Raw genomic sequence first — 17,473 nt, forward strand, 5'->3', positions numbered from 1 at the left:
CAGCTGTTCATCCTGTTCAATACAGCCCTTCCCTAACATGTTTTTGGTAAAGTGGAAAGCAACCATGAAACTGGCTTGTGCTAAGAGATTTTTTTTTTTATCCTGAAATAATAGATAACGTAGAAAAACATTTCATAGTCTGGGAAAAAATATGTTAAAATAAAATGGTAGTTGTGACGTAAAATGGAAAATGTTGGTCTTAATCTTTGTTCATTTTGAAAACTGTGAAATGACTGGAAAGAAGGGTTTTTATGAAGTAATGTATTACGACTGAGCTCTAGGGCTGCCAAGTGTCAAAAGAAGAAAGTTTCCATTATTAAAAAGATACTTGAGTGCATCTTTGGCCTTTAAACTAATTCTGAGTTTTGATATATCAATCTTGCAAAATTATGTTTTCCATCCAGAACAGTCTAATCCTTTACACACACACACAAAAAAAAAAAAAAAAAAAAAAAAAAAAAAAAAGTCTGGTGAATGATACATTACCTATCTCACAGTATTTACAAGCATAGGAAAAAAGTTGTTTATCTTCACAAGCAGAAATGTGAGCTTCCTACTTTTAACCTAAACACTTCCAAACTGAAAAATAACACACTGGGCTTATTCCCAACAAAGGATATCCTCCATTTCTCATGTGCTGGCTGAGAGACACAGTATAGAAGGAAAACACCAATGTGTGATGATCAGGAAACAATTTCTGATCTTCCTGTAAGTTTTAGATGTTTTCAGGTGCTGATAATGTACTAGTCTAGATTATGAACGTGTACGAACCCTGCTTAGTGCTGTTGTGGCTGTTAGTGTACCAGGAAGCACTTCTTCAATATTTTTTAACCAGGCAGCAGCACTCTGACAGTAAATTCATACGTATAGTTTACATCAAACCCTTCATAGAGCACAGGAGAAAACGCTTAAAAGCAGAAGTTGTATGGAATTATACCAGGTGATTGCTCTGAGCATTGATAAAAGAATCATGTGCTTTTTAGTGTTGTGACTCTTTCTCAAGCAAGTAGTGGTAATGGACCTTCTGTTTTTGAGTTCTTTTTTTAAGAAACATGTTTTAAGGGGGGAGTGTGCTCCCCTTGCTTTAAGCCTTGAATATGTGAAAGGTATTTTTTATTTTTGAACTTGTTCTTTCCTTTGGGCTATCTATTCTTCACTTGATTTCTGAAAATATAGGGATGCAGTTGCCTAGCTTTAGTCTGTGAAGAGAGAGGCAGTCACAGATAATGAAAATGTATAATTGCTGAAAGGAAATTTTGTACTGTGCTACATGTCTATCAGCATGTAATAAGAACTAGAGTGTTTTGGCTTTTGAATCAGAAAAGACAAAGCATGTGAGAATTTTCTCCATGTAGTAATTTCAGCTCAGTCTTTATTTCATTACATTTGAAAGTAAGAGTATCTGTATTGTCATCTTCTGTGTTGCACTCAGAATTGAAACGTCTTGTGAGTTATGACTGTTTATGCAGGAAATAGTAAAAGTTATAAAGACCTAAGATTTCCATCACAGAAGACCTTAGAAGTAAATAAAACTATCACGTATATGGAAGCTTTTGAATATTTATTTGAAAGCTGCTTTCTAATTAAAATTATTTTCTGAGTTATGCAAAATTTCTTTAGCATTATGCTCTGCAACGAAGTTGGTTTATGCTGAGCTTATCTTCATTATCTGTCTGGAGGAGTTGCACATTCCCAACAGGTAGTTGCTTTTCCTTGCCTTTGTGTTATCTGGCAGTACTCGCATAAACCCAGAGAGAAGTCTTCCTCCCAATTTGGAAAAAGCAATTAAGCTGCAATGTTAGGGAGTGAATTAGAAACTCACACATTCCTAGATTTCCAGCAGTTTATCAGTCATGTAAGGTAGACAAAGAGCTGGATTTGCCATTACCTTTAAATCTGTAGCATTCCTCAAATTTCCCTAAAATACAGGTCATCCTCCAGTATGTTTTGTTTTAATGACTGTAAAGATATTTATGCTGTAGCATTCCTTGGCATCTGGTGTGTACTGTAATCCCAGCCACTTAAAAGCACGAGAGGAAAGATCCTATGCAGTGTGACAGTTGAGGAATTTTCCTGTCCCATCAAGGGAAATTGATAAGGGGACATGCTGGGACTTGGCATTTCTAGCTTATTTGTCGTGGTTCTTACTTGTTGATTTAGATTGCCATCAGGGGCTGTTGCATAGTTAATAAAATCAGTGCATGTGTTACTTTCATCTTTATTAGTTGTGGAAGTTATGTCTGTTGATGGCCTATGCCTTTAGTATTGCAAGAAGAATGGCATATATGCCATTATGTTGTGAGAAACAGATTTCTGAACACATTAGAACAGTTGGAAGCTGTGTAGAAGTTCTTTCCTTGTTTAAAAGGAAAGCCAAGACATTATGAAGTTTCCCACTTACCATTGCCTTGCCTGCCTCTCCTGTAGTCCCAATTGTAAATTCAACGAAAGAATTTCCCAAGGAATTTATCCTTTCTAATGTATCATGATGGAGTGGAAGTTTTTGTTAGACTGTGTAAACCATGAAGGTGGTATTGTTTGTGAGGGAGATTGTGCTGGTTCAGTGACACAGTCACTGAACGGTAAATTAACTTCATGAATGTTCTGATGAGTACCAAAACCTATGCAAAGGAATTGGTAAGAGCACTTAGTGCAATGTGGTAGGGAATGGAAGGTGTGGATGGCCAAAGTGTGGTTCCTAACTTACTGTCAGCAAGGGATTAGATCAGCTGTTCATACCTGATCTGCACCTTTGTTTTTTTATTGATAAAGAAAGACAATCAGGACATGTCCATAGGTAAATAAAACTGGTGAAGTGAGTCCCAGCTGAACTTATTGCACAGTATTAAGGCAATTTACCTAGTTGCCTCTCTTTTTACAGCTGGTATACCATAGAACCTGCTGTGTTAGAATAAAGTCAGACTTTTGGTAACTGTTGGATTATTTCCAACTGTTTTTTTGGGAAGGTGCTTGAAGCAGGTCACAGTTGTAACACACGCTTTGAGAAGCCACTCTCCCCTTACCTTTTGAGCTTCATTTGATTAGTTGACTTTATGTGAAAGGAGTGGGTTCTTTTACTTTAAGTTCCAATGTATCTTTCTGACTTCACATTGTCTGTAGGGAGTCTGATAAATAACAGATCCATATCAATACTGATGAAGTGTTTTATGCATGTCAGAACATGATAGGGACATTGGTGGAGGCATCAGACTCTACTCTTAATAAGCAATGCTGAAAGTCATGGCTGGGAAGTCACAGATGGCTTGAGAAATATCCCTTTTTAACTCTGTCTTGTGAGGAAAAAAGCTGTTCTGGTAATCTTATTTACAGTTTTAAGGAGTAACTTTGTTTGCTTGAGGATATTTTTTCCCAACATTATGAGCACCTGATTTATTGTCTCCTTCAAAAGATGGTGGCTTCACCAAGAGCACTCACAGTGTGAGCAGACCTGTGACTGGTTAACTGACTGTAGTACTTGTCAGCCCAGAGGGTAAGAGATTAAAAAAAAAAAAAAAACATGCCACCATTATAAAGCCAAACTGCTTAGAATTAGAAATAGAAGTACTTACTATCTGATAACTACCAGGGTGGAAATATTTAGTATCTCATTCCTAGAAGATGCATGCAAGTTCCTGCAGCAGTTTTTAACACTGGGAAAATCTTAAAAGCAATGTTTCCTTTAACATGCTCTCTAAGGAGTAAAACCTCCAAGTAGTTGATTTGGCAGCTTCCATAGCATAGTGTAAGGTAGGGAAACCAACTATTCAACCTCGCTGATTAATGAATGTGCCAAAAATGTCTGGATGTGCTGGAGCTGGGATGAGAGAAAGAGCCAATTCATTGTATAGTTCAGTGAAATTTATGAGTGTGTGGGCTTAAAACCAACTGCAGTGCTGTTGTCAGTAGTATGCCAAAAGGGGAGAGTGTGCTATTTAGTCTCACTTGGTCATGTCTGTATTCCACTGAGCTACTTGATGTCTTTAAAAGCACCAAATTTACACCGTGTGATACAGGGTGAAATTATGAAGAATATATGGGAAATTAATTTGGAGTTTATTCCCCAAACCAATTTAATTTAAAGAATCAAAGAATTTTCTTCAGTCCATTAAATAGAACTACAGGATTAACAGGGCATAATTGGAGTTGACTGAGAGCATTCATAGGAAGACTGAAGACTACAAAAGAATGGTAGAATTCAAAATTACAAATTGTTTGGAGCAAATTAGTTGCTACGGGAAATGCTGTGTATGGAAATGTAGTAGACAGAAACACAACAAGATAATGTGATCCCAAGGCTCCCTCCTAACACGAGTTGATCTCTTGGGCTGGCTGTGGTTGAAGGCCAAAAGCAGAGTAACAAGAGCAGACAGCTGCAGCTTTTCACATCTACAAGCTAGAAAAGATCCATCTGGGTTTTTGAGTTACCAGTTGCAATTGATTTAACTGTTAACAAGGTGCAACAAGGTGTTCTTTCTTCTCTTGACTTCTCAATGCATCTGGATGGAAACATTTCAAAGTTACTACGTATTGAGATCTGTCTAATTCTTAAAATTAGAGAACAAAACATTGAAAACAATACTCTTAAAATGAATAGTAATTAATATTTCATGTAATTGCATTAATTAAACTTGGCTGTGCAATTAGGGAGCTAATTATGTTTAAAATGCAATTGCACATTTCTATCACTGCCCACACCCTGGGGATCATGATTTTTTTTACCTCCCTCATTAGACCTTTTGTAATCTTTCTCCTGTTAAATGATGTGATTGAAACTGAGAATATGCATGCATAGATGTGCATTTACTTTCTCCAGCAATTATATCCTGTTAAAAGTTTTAAATGCTTTATATTGTGCCATTTCATTAAAAAACAAACAAAATTAAAATTTTATTGTTACTATTTGTCTTCTCCAAAGAATTTTTTTGTCCTATAGGTAATGTGTATGTGAAGTCTTTGAGTTAGATATATAAAATATATTTAGTTTCAAGAAATTATAGTTTAGAAAATAGTCTCTTCTTGAAGTGCTTTAAGTTTTATTTTTGCTTTTATTTTTTAATGGGAATGGAGGAATGAATGAGCTACCTTGGATTGTCAAGTCCCATCTTATCACAAGCACTCAGATTGTATTGTTTTTCTTGAATATTTCAGACTTCATCTTTTAGTTGTTCCCCATTATCTCCAGTTTAAAAAGCTGTTAAAAGTCACACTCCTCTGATGCTGAGTTCAGCTCTAGTTTATAGTGTCTCTGTTATGTATTTATTCTTGTGCAAGCATTACTGTTTCAGAAATCCTCCTTGTGCCGTTCACAATCCTTGTTTCATTTTGCTTCACATGTACTGGAGTTGAACAAAATGTCTTCACCAACTCATTAATAATTTTACACAATCCACCATATTTAGAGATCTGCTGAAGACCTTAAATATGTGCTATTTTTGTTGCAATCACCATTATTCAAATAATATGGCAGTGAATTACTTAATACATTTTTCTGGTAATGGTCTTAGTCAAAATGTGTAGAAGGTACCACAACACATAGACTTTCTGACAGAAGGTTTTACTTCTAAAATACTAAAGAACAGTGATAGGATGTATTTTCATGCTTTTTTGTTATTAACTCTATCACTATGGTGTGGCATTATATGGCCTTACAGAGTTAATTTTTGTGAAATTGAATTTTTTTGAATCTGCATGCTGCTGTCTCATGCAGCCACAGCAAATAATGCCTCTGCTTTCCAAAGCCTCTGGAACTGTGTGGTTAAATGGTGTACACATACCTTAAGTTAGTTTTCTAGAGGAAATTTGAACAGTTTAAACTTTCCAAATTGTACTGAACAATTTTGAAATCCAATTAATGCTGTCTGTGAGCATTTTGTGTATTTTTGATTGATAAAATAAACCAGTGAAGATTGGGAGAGTTGAGTCTTACTGCATTTTGACATCTTGTTTATTGCTGAAGAGTTTATCACTGCCTTGTTTGAAATCTTCCAGGAACTTACTGTTTAACATCCTGAAAAACAGATTTTGGAACCTGTTTTTATTCTCTGAGAAGAAAAGAGCAATTGTTCAGTCACTCCTGTAGAATTGGTCTCAGAAACCTTCCAACACATACTTAACAATACTTTTCTGGATGTGCATTCATAGTAGTTTAATTTAAATCTTGACATCTGACTGTGGAAGCGTCTACACATCCTGAGCTTCTTTTAAGTTGTTGAACATGTTTTATACTACTTAGGATTAGGGCAGGTTTTTGTGGCTGTAAGAGCTCTGCAGAGCTGGCTGTCAAACTGTTGAGTGGTGTTTAAAAGTGTACAAGTGCTGTCTGGTGTTTCAAATTAAAGCTAAGGAACATCTGTTGTGGGCTGGAAATAATACCTGTGCTGTCCTAGAGTTCATTAATTTTTGGAGAATTACAGACCAATGACAGGATGATATTTTCTACAGAAGAGCTCAGGAATTAGGCATGGCCAGAGAACATTCTGTACCATGTGATGCCACAAGATTATGAAGTCAAACATCTTGTAGAATAGAATACAAAGAACTGTGATTTTGGAAGTTATTTTAAAATATTTTAAAAATATTTTTTCTGTGAACATTCTCTTCTATTTCTTGGACAGTTTGGTCTCAGAGTTGTTGTTTCTGCTCAGTTGTATGCTAGAACACTCATCATAGTTTGTGTTTTCTATGTGTAAAATAGAGAAATATTCTAATGTGTATAAGAAAAATTTTATGTTAGGTGGCACAATACTAATAATTAAGTACACATTTTTACGTCCTATGGCTTGGCATAAGATGAAAGGCAGTGGTGAGGTGTCTGCATTACCATGGTAGTGGTAAGTTTTGCTCTGGGGAGGAGGGCGCTGGTGTGACCCATCTGTCACTCAGCCTTGCAGTGTGGTGGTGGGACACTGAGGGACAGCTGTGCTTTGTCACCTCCTGGGTGCTGTCTCCAGTTGGTGCAGGAGGAAGGTGCTGAAAGGGGAGCAGAGCACGGAGCACCCCCTCACTCACTGCCAGCTGGGCCCTGCTGGTGGCTGAGGCTCCTCTCTTGATGGGCAAAAACATTTTCAAATCAATCTTACTGACTTCCAGGAGCAATTGGCAGAAACTGTCTCTAGAAGTGGTTATCCTAAAGAAAGCAGAATAATAATGAAAACAGCAAAAAATATTAATTCCATCACCGTTAGTGCTCACGTCTGGTTTTCCTGTGCTAAAAAGTATTTGGATAAAAGCTGAGCATAGATGTACACTCATTTAATAATGATTTTCCCATTGACTGAATGCAACTTTTCTAAAACTTGTAGAGAAACCTATTTGGTATATCATGAATATTGTAAAAATTATATCTGTCACTTAAGTTGTATGCAATTACCTACTTCATAACATTTTCTTATTCATGTGAATTTCAGTACATTTTTCTCTGTGAGGCGTGGTAGATTTGTACCTTTCCACTCCAAACTGGAGTATATTGCTTGACCTACACAAACTCCACAGCTTTGTTTTGTTCTGGTGGCTTTAACAGGGACTGCAGGCCAGGCGGAGGTGGTGCCAGTGCTGGATAACAGCAGCTCCAGGGGGTCCCAAGGGGTCTCACTTGTGTTGCAATGTGGCCACTGTATGGAAAGACATGAACTGGGTGAAACAGGCCAGTTTCACTTCTCCCACCTTGTCCCCGGAGGCCCAGTGCAGACCAACCCTGACAATTGTTGCTTTTGTATCGGGGCACAGGAATGGTGGAGCCCTGGAACCTGGCATTCTGAGTACTTTTAGCATCATCCTGGGATGGCTGTTGTTTGACAGTGCAGCATTAAATTCTGCAGTTAATGCAGTAACAGTTAAATTGTGTGAGAGATTACTATTGCAAAAGAAGGGCATTTCTAATTTATGTTCATGTCATTGTAGCTGATATTGTTTGCTGTTTCTATTTTTGAATATCTTCCTAAGCTTTAAAAAATGTTTCATTTTAATGCCCAAAGCAGAGCTCCTAAGGTGTCCTAGAATAGGTAGGCAAGTGATTTCAGTGGGGTGGGAGAAAGGGAAATAAGGTAATAAACATACACAGACGTCTCTGTAGGGTTTCCCCTTCTGACAGCTAACACGTGAAATTGTAATAATTATTGGACTTTCTATTTTTTCCTGGTATTCTGCCACTGCTTTTTTCCATTAATTATCTCATTTCCCCACTTTGTTGTCTATGATCTGATCATCCAATTCACTCCACAGATTATTGTGAATTATCAGGTTTTTTGCTTCATGTGTTTCATGGCACAGATTATGGCCCATCAAAGGTTTTGCTCTCTGTATCAGGTTTTGCATATAGTAGTGAATGTTGTCCTTAAATTTTATTACAAGAGAAGTTTTGTTTAGTTAGTAGGAGCTTGGGAATTTTTTAATAAGAAGGACAAACTTTTTCATCTAAAATAAAATTATAGGTAAATTTAAGGTTCTTCCACACCAGTCACACTTTGATGGTCTGGTAATGAGGCACAGGTCACTGATTTCTTAAGTGGCATGAAGACATTTAGTAGATCTAGACTGCTTTCTTTTTAATATGAAAGCTTGGCATTTAAATAAGGGGGTTTAGGGGAAATAAAACAAAAAGTTGAAATCTGAATGGAGACAAAAGCTTCTGGAATGTTGGTAAGAAGTCAATCTTAATGTTATGTATGTCATTTATTCCTGGAGCAGACATGGGGATTTTGGTTAATTAAGTAGGTAAAATGTTTCTTGTTAGTGACATCTTGAGTATTTCCTTAGAAGCTCTTGGTAATTGGAATGAAATTTGCAGCATGTTAAAAAAAGTGCACTTTTTCATTTGGTATGTAATGGTTCTCAGCTAGGCCTGAGATCTTAGGCAGATAAATCGTATTTAATACAGAGACAATAGTGGGCTAGACTAAAATATTATTCTCTGGAGTGTTACAGGCAAGAATATGCGAGATAGAATGTTATGGTCTAGAAAACAATTTTACAGGGTTTTTTGTGTGTAGTTGTCTTCAAAAGAAAACTTTTTAATTAGAAGAAGCACACTTTTAAAATGAACAGCATTATCTCATACTGTTAATCACCAATCATTTTAAAACAAACTATGCATACGTTAAATAAATAAAATAACTTCTAGTTGTTTGCATAATTGAACAGGATCTTAAAATGTTGTTGTATCACAAGAATTCCTATGGTTGACTGGAGTTTTTAATATGAATTTTTAGCAAACAAATCAGAAGCCTCTTTAGAAGTCCCACTATTGGATTTAACTGTTCACTTAGCATTCTAAAATGTCAGCTGATTTACACTAGAGAAAGCAATGCAGTGTTAGATTTTTCCATGTATCTAACTCACCTACTAAAATAAGACTGCTGGAACAGCTGAGTGTGGCTGCATGAGTCAAGATGGAAAGGAATCTCAATCAGAACAGCGGGAAGGAAAAGTAAAGGGAGCTGATTTTTAACTTGGGGAATTGGAGGAAACCTATACAGAAAAATACATTGATAGTGCTACCTAATATTGTGCAAACAAATCCTTTGCTTCATCATGGAAATATGCAAATATTTTTAATATTTTCTATTATTTGTTCATACAATCTAGGTTTATCCCTGAATAAAATACATGAAATATATCTGTGGTGTTAAAATTAAGATAAATGGGGCAGAGTAGGATTTAATATGATTGCATAGTGAACCTAACAAGTCAAGATCCAGCAGCACTATACAAATTATTTGCTATATAGTGCCGTTAGTTCATAATTTCTTCTATGTTTGGCTCTAAGATTTTATTAAATTAATCAGACTGGGACCACGTGAAACAGTTAAACTTGAAACCCCCAGCCTGGCTGGTCTCAAATGACCTAAATTAAAATAACACTTACATAATCTATAGTACTCTTTCTTGGTAATGCAAGCAATAGGTTTAATTGTGTTCTCTAAGTGCTGTGGGATTAATTTGTTATTCCATTACAGCCAAGAGCCTAACTGTAGGCTTTTTCTGTAAGAAAATGCAGTGTTATAAATTTTTATGATATCCACAGGTTTTAGGACCTGCCCCAAAATGGTGTTCCTTCTTGGACAACTTGACTGAAGAACTGGAAGAGAATCCAGAAAGCACTGTTTATGACGATTACAAATTTGTTACCAGAAAAGACCTTGAAAATTTAGGTAAAACAGTTGTATACACCCTTTGGCTGACTTCTTTGTTCAATTTTTGAACATTTACACATCTGATTGTTGTAATATAAGTGTGATGTATGAGGACTGCTAGAAATTCACTGGCAGTAGTTTTCTCTTGTTTTCTTCATTATTAATATTCCAGACTGATGGCTCTAAGTTCTTTGATTCCCAACCAGTATAACACAAGACATTTATATTTCTCAGATTTTTATCTCAAGAAGGTGATTGATATTTGCTGGTATAATTTATCTGGGCATCTGTTGTGCTTTCATATGTCACATGGAAGGCATAGGAAGATAAGTTGGTTTAGTTGTCAAAATATTTTTGAGGTGCTGAAACAAAATTTGGAACTTGCAGCCGAAGGCTACCCTATTTGAATGTAGTAATTTCCAGAAAATACAAATCATTCTAAGGCTAATAGTGTCAAGAAATTGAAATACTGACCGTTGTATAGCAGAGAAGATAAACAACCTTGTCTTGAGGCAGTTAGTCCTTTTTCTGTCCATTACATGGTTTGATTGCAATGTTTTGCTCTATTTTACTTAATTTACCTTTGACTGTGAGTGTTGGGTTTGACACAGGGCGAACTCTTTAATTAAAAAGTCTCTCTATCACACTAAAAAATTGATTATCAAACACCTATGGACTTTCAAAAAATCCTCTGGAATTCTTTGTGAAGTTCTACAGAGCATAGTGCATGTGGGCATTTTTAAAAAGTGCTCAGTAATGTGTTTTATGACAAGAAAAGTGGATCTGGTTACTCTGAAGAAGATTAAATTTTTTTGCTGGCAAAACCAATTCTTATTCCCTGTTTTACTTAGTCTTGATGTCATGATTGTGACTGTTAGATTGATATTTTGCATTGGCAGTGTTTGTCTTAAGGAAGTGAAGTGGCTGGCTTGGAATAGAAGTTTTCTATATATGAAAACTCTTTAAAATTCTGCAAAATGCTTTTCCTAGGCCTTGCTCATCTCATTGGATCATCATTGCTCAGAGCATATATGCATGGCTTCTTCATGGACATAAGACTTTATCATAAGGTAACTAAGGCTGAATCTAGTCAATTTTTATTCTTAACAATAAAATATATTTGCTGTGGATTTTCTTGGTCTTTTTGTGGCTTTTTTGTTTTGGCTGGGTTTTTTTTTCCATCCAGATAATGGGCTGTGTCCTGTATTAATGGTATTTTCTTTTTACTTTCTCCTGCTTGTTTAAAGGCAAAAATGATGGCTAACCCCTTTGCCTATGAAGAATATAGGAGAGAGAAAATAAGGCAGAAGATAGAAGAAACTCGTGCACAGAGAGTTCAACTGAAGGTAAATCCTAGAAATAAATAGTGTACTTTGGGGAAAACTATTCATAAAGAGTAATATATTCCTACGTGTATCTTAGAGATGTAGTGACTTAGCATTTGAATCTGTTTATCATTGGACACATGAAGTAATTTATAGACCTTCTTAAATGGAAACAAAATTCCCATGTGTGTGATTTTGAAAGGCTGATACTGAACTAAAAGAGCAGGTCTCATCTCATTTGCCACTTGAGCAGATAATCCACTGGTAAAACTTTGCATTTTCTACTTCTGTCATTAAATTACTTAAGCCATTGAAACATGATACTCTGGAAAGAAATATATGAAAATTGTATTTTATTTATAACTAGTAACTTCTTAGATTGGGTCTGTTCAACATAAAATGAGAAAGAGTTGCTTTTAAAGCTCTAAAGCTGATGCATTGGCAGTTTAAAATAATATATAAGTTCTTAAGTCTTCTCTAAGTGCATTTGCTTTATTAGTACCTAGAGATATTTGAAACCAGTCAAGGAGCTTTTCTGCAATATTTCTAAGAATGTAAAGCATGTAGGTTACATGTGTAAAAGGCTAATTTATTAATTGCTTTCCTCTTTTTAGAAACTCCCAAAAGTTAATAAAGAACTTGCCCTCAAACTGATTGAAGAAGAAGGAGAAGAGCAACAGTTTAGTAAAAAAAGAAAACAAAAGGTGAGCTCTTGTTTTGGTGAATTCACTAGCTGGGAGCACAGAACTAGCAATGCTTACAGGATTCATTTTTTTGTTGTTGCTTTTTGGCCAAAGAGATTCAAAGTACCATTGGTTCTGTTTCTTATAAATAACTTATTCTGGTTGGTGGCTTTATGATGGATTTGACTGTAGCTGCAGGACAAAAAAGACCATATAGTAACTTGAAGATAAAAATTATTAAATACTCACTGTGAAGATAATATGGGTTTTAGAGGACTCCAAAAGCTGATTAATCCAGTCTCAATACCACAGCTGTTCAAACAAGACCTGTTACTTGCGTTTGTTTTCAGTATTTTGGTGGTGACCATGACAGGATAGATGTTACCTATAAAATTTAAGATAAAACTGCCTTTTTTGTGTGTGCAGTTAAATATATTTTATGGAAAAGTCAAAATGGTTTAATTTTATGCACCAGGAGTTCTTCTGGATGTTAAAAGTAATCCATTTCTCTGCTAAGAGAAGTTTTAATTGAAGAAATGGGTAAATGTTTAATATCTAATGGGAGAAGAGGCTTTTTATAGGTAGCACTTCATAGGTGCTATTCTCACAGGAATGCAGCATTCATGATAGGCAGACACTAGCTGCATGTGACAAGTAATGAAATCTTATGTGTTGAGGTTAGTAGGAAGGATGAACTACTAAAAAGACATGTGGTGGTGAAACTTAGGTGAGAGTTCAGTAGATGGGGACTGATTTGTCTTGGAATATATAAAGATTGTATTTCTAAGTGGACTAAATAGCGTATATAAAAATGTACATTCAGGTTATTTTTCTGAAACAGTATTAGAGTCCTATGACAAGCAATTTATTTTAGGCTTTGGGCTTTAATTTTTGGCTGTGGTTGAAATTTACACATTTGCACTGGTTTTGTGATTGAAATTTACTCTTCTTGAGTTCTGTATCCTTAGTTCAATCCTCTTGTTCAGTAACAATGAAAACCTAGTGCAGTGGTGGGATTATTATGCGGGTATAAGTTGAGCAATGTTAAAAAAAAAGCATTTTCTATTAAAAAGCTATGTATGCAATTATTTTAAAATGAGAGTAACTGGTCTTCTCATAAGATGAATTAGTAGCTTGAACTATTCTGAATTCACCAGTAGCATAATTTACACTGAGTTAATTTACTTTGACATGAATTAAACTGCCTTTTCCATTCTGTATGTGAAAGTAGTGAAGAAAAAGTGTTATAATATGTATAACAACACTTTCTCTTAAGTATTTACAGTAAAATCATAGTAGCATTGCATAAAGACATGTACCCTTATAATTTGTTTTACATGTTGTAGACTCATCCCCATCAGGCAGTATATTTGCCTTGCAGGTACTGCTGATTAGTCAGTAGATATCAACGTCTCCAGACTATCTGGCTGAATGTATGAGAAACATTTATTTGAAAATATGAGTAATTGTGTATTTAAAGTGTCTGTACTGTACATTAAAAAAACCTCTTGCTTACAGGTAGCTTAAAACAATCTTTGTAAAAGTACAATAAGCATAAATCTTGATTTTTATTTGACCTGGAAGGATAAAGTAACTGGCATTTCGTATGCTGGTTATTAATTTTGTTTAATTAAGAATAAGTGTTACTTATTTTGTTAATGTCTGTTTTGGAATTGTCTAACTCGCTCATGCTTTGCTTCTGTTCCAGAATCTGCCCAGTCTTCTCAAAGATGATCGTTTTAAGGTCATGTTTGAGAATCCAGATTTTCAGGTGGATGAGCAGAGTGAAGAATTTAGGCTACTTAACCCACTTGTTTCTAAAATAAGTGAGAAAAGAAAGAGGAAGCTAAAGATCTTAGAAGAACTGGAAGCACAAGGACAGGTAAGATATTTTCCATTTGGATTAAGAAAGCTCCATAGGCTTTCTTTTTTTTCCTCTGTTTCAAGCTTTCAGACTTATCACCTCAGAAAGATGGAGTCAATGCAAGAATGCCTTACCAGCTACAGTAATTTATAATTTTAATATAGGTTTTAGATGCAATACTGTTTTTGCACAAATACAGGTTTGGAAAACATAAAATATATAGATGGTAACAACTTTATAATATATTTTCATCTTATTTGCTGTTACTGCTTTTGTTCAAAAATTGTAGTTCTCTTCAGCTGTATCTGTGTAAAAGTTGACACATACTCTAATTGCAGGAATGATTTAGAAAGAAAATTAGTTGATGATTTCTTATTTTATACTATTTTTGTCTGCAGGAAGAGGAGGAAGAACCAGAAGGAAAAGCAAGTGATGCAGAAAGTTCTGAGAGTTCAGATGATGAAAAAGGCTGGGTTGAAGAGGTCAGGAAACAGCGCAAGCTTTTACGCCAAGAGGAAAAACTAAAGCGGCAGGAAAGGTTCAAGGAGGATCAGCAAACAGTACTAAAACCTCATTTTTTTGAGATTAAAGAAGGAGAGGAATTCAGAAGCTTCAAAGACTCTGCCAAAAAACAAAAATTAATGAAGTAAGACTAATGTTCCTATTTTAATAGGTGGGGGTGGATGATTCTCAAGTATTTCCCTACAGTGCAGGCCCGCAATGTTTTGTTTGGAAGCACTTGCTGGTAAAGCTACATTTGGTGATCCAAGGGTATAACTTAAGGTGACATAATCATTGAATGCTTTACACTGTTTAAAGTAGGACAGGGACACAACACAAATGAAATGAGTAAGATACTACTGAGTCAGATTGGGGTATCCATCACTCAGTGTTAGTGAAGTGCTGTTCTCACAGGTGACAATGATGGCTTGTGAGACTGGTTATATTTCTCCACCAGTGTCAGTATGAGGTTAACAGACTGGATGTTTTTAATTTGACCATCCAAAAGAGTTTAGAATGCTACATGAGTAGTCACTGTTTTGGGAGTAGGATCAAGATGGGTCAACACGGTAAAAGAAGAATTGTTTTGTTTGGGTATTTTTATGGCATCTAGAAATTTTCAAAATCTTCACACTCCTTATAATGTCAGGATTTACTATTTCTGTTTTTCATTTTGCAATATAAATTATCAGGCTAGGAGGGTGTTTAAGTGTAGTTTTTTTGGTTTGGTGTGGTTTTTTCATGTCCTTAAATTGATGATCATCTGAAATAATAAGTACATGGATAAGCATGCCAAAAGAAAGAAAGAGCACATTAAATTAAAGGACTTGGTTTGAGGTGCTCAGTGGCTGCAAATCTCATTGATTTATTTTTTTCAGAGGTGAGCTGAGCACTTCAGAAGATGAGATTTAATAGCATTTTAGTGTTTGGAGCACAGACACTCATTAAACCTTTCAAGACAGTAGCTTCAAAGTTCTTGCAGCACAGCTGGTGCAGAGCAGAATTTTGACTAATGTTGGAAATGGGTTTTTGGGCTAAATAGATCTCATAATAAACATTTTGGTTTTATTTAGAATAAAGTTATACAGTCAAAGAAAATAAAGTGAATAATACAATGGGGCTGTTTCTTTATGTCACTAATGACTACAATCTGGTTGTTTTATGATGGGAATTTTAAGGAGACACAAAGAAACACTTGATGAAAATTCAACCTTTTGACTAGAATGATCATATAAAATTGATTTTTGAGTATTAGCAAGATAGCATTCCTATGGTAGTCAGATGGTCAATGACTTCCATGTTGTACCTGTAAGATCTCTTATAAGTAGAAATAGAAATTTTGGAAATAGGGATTTAAACAGCAGAACTGATATCCATGTTTTCCTTAGCTATTTTTTATCAGCAAGTAATTTCACACAGGGAATTTTCTTTGTACTTTTTATTGAATATACCCACTTATTCTGAACTTTTAATTTCCTTAGATGTTTCCATTAACTTTCTTATTATTTTTTTTTCTTTGTTACAGAAGGTGAAGCAACTTTTTAATTTTGTCAGTTTTTCTTCTTTGTCAGGACAAAATCTGCTCTGGATACTCTCACAAAGTATTATAAGTTAAAAATAATTTTTTTACATTGTGATTAGGTTTATAATCATATTAGCTGTAACCTGGGAGGAGCCTGAAACACTGGTCAAATGACACTGTATTCTCAGTGCAAGTGAAATATTTCATTGAAAGGCTATATGGCTGCAGACTACTCATATATTGTTCTTTTGCACAAATTCAGCTGCTGAGCTCTAAAGAAAATTCTCAAGGACATTCAATTTGAAGCATAAAGATTTCATTTTGTTCAAAATATGGAAGGCTTAAATATGAAAAAAGTGTGTAAATTCAAGTAAATAAGCCAAGATAGTTATAAGGAAGAGAAACATTTAGAAAAAAATAATGCAGTGTGACACAGGACAAAGTAAATTCTTTCATCTGGGTTTAAGGGAGAAAAATAACTTCTTCACCCTAAGAAGAGCAAAAGCAAATACCACAGACCTGTCCTGTAGATGAAGGAATATCTGTGATGAGATAAACCATCAAAAGACTTTTAACAGACTGCTTGTAAAGAAATAAGAATGTCTTTAAGATTTGCTGCTAATAGATACCCTCTCTGATAGATGCACAGATGGGTTATAATGTCAAATGTATAAAAAAGGAGAGGAATTTGAGGACAGAATAGGATTACCAAAAAAGTGAATGTGGTAGCATCACTTCCTTTGTTTTTTTATATCTTTGTCTAAGCAATTAGCTCTATATTCACTGATCCCTTTGTGTTCATCCAAGTATTGTTCTCAGTATGGGGTTTGGTGTTTCTCAAATTTTTAGAAGAAATTTAAAAATCAACAGCTGATATCCGTTTCATATAATGCATATCTGATATGATTTTGTAGTCATAATCATTTAATCTGTGTTGTGAGCTAACTTGTTTGTTTGTAAGCATTTTTACACATTAGGATTTTATAGAGAAGAGAAATATGTTTTGTGCTGGCCTTATTCAGTGATAAGTAGTTAGCATAAGAGTAATTAATTGAAGTAGCATACTGGAAACTGGAAAGACTGTAGTGGCATGTACAATCTGGTGAGGCTGGCATGTTTGTCTTTGATTTGATATATCCAAGTTACAGGATGATGGTCTGTGACCAATATAATTAAGTACCTTAATACCTTCACTATGCATTTAATGGCTAGATGTTCTTTTTTCCTCTAATCATATAATGTTCTACCTGAGGAAACAGTTTATGACTTATATAAAACTGGGTGTTTCTTTTGACATGTTCCTGACTCAGCACGGCTCCAAGCCCAACTTTTAAAGCAGTGATGCGTACTATAAATTTCTTTCTAGACCAACAGTCCACACATTTTTCTATGTAGGAAAGCTGCAAAATTTACTCATGGTTCTATAAAACACCTTGTTTCAAATCCAT

The 17,473-nt window shown here is 35.1% G+C and overlaps 1 protein-coding gene across 1 annotated transcript in view; it reads left to right on the top strand.

The window, feature by feature from the left end:
- The window catches only part of NOL10 (nucleolar protein 10), a 56,987-nt gene that overhangs the window by 29,653 nt on the left and 9,861 nt on the right, over positions 1 to 17,473 (top strand). The window contains exons 16-21 of the mRNA XM_030270056.4: positions 10,022 to 10,148; positions 11,121 to 11,200; positions 11,378 to 11,476; positions 12,070 to 12,159; positions 13,847 to 14,020; positions 14,401 to 14,648. Of these exons, the coding sequence (XP_030125916.1) occupies positions 10,022 to 10,148; positions 11,121 to 11,200; positions 11,378 to 11,476; positions 12,070 to 12,159; positions 13,847 to 14,020; positions 14,401 to 14,648 (818 nt within the window). The remainder of the gene's footprint in view (positions 1 to 10,021; positions 10,149 to 11,120; positions 11,201 to 11,377; positions 11,477 to 12,069; positions 12,160 to 13,846; positions 14,021 to 14,400; positions 14,649 to 17,473) is intronic.

Source organism: Taeniopygia guttata, chromosome 3 (genome assembly GCF_048771995.1).
Source record: "Taeniopygia guttata chromosome 3, bTaeGut7.mat, whole genome shotgun sequence".
Lineage (NCBI taxonomy): Eukaryota > Metazoa > Chordata > Aves > Passeriformes > Estrildidae > Taeniopygia > Taeniopygia guttata.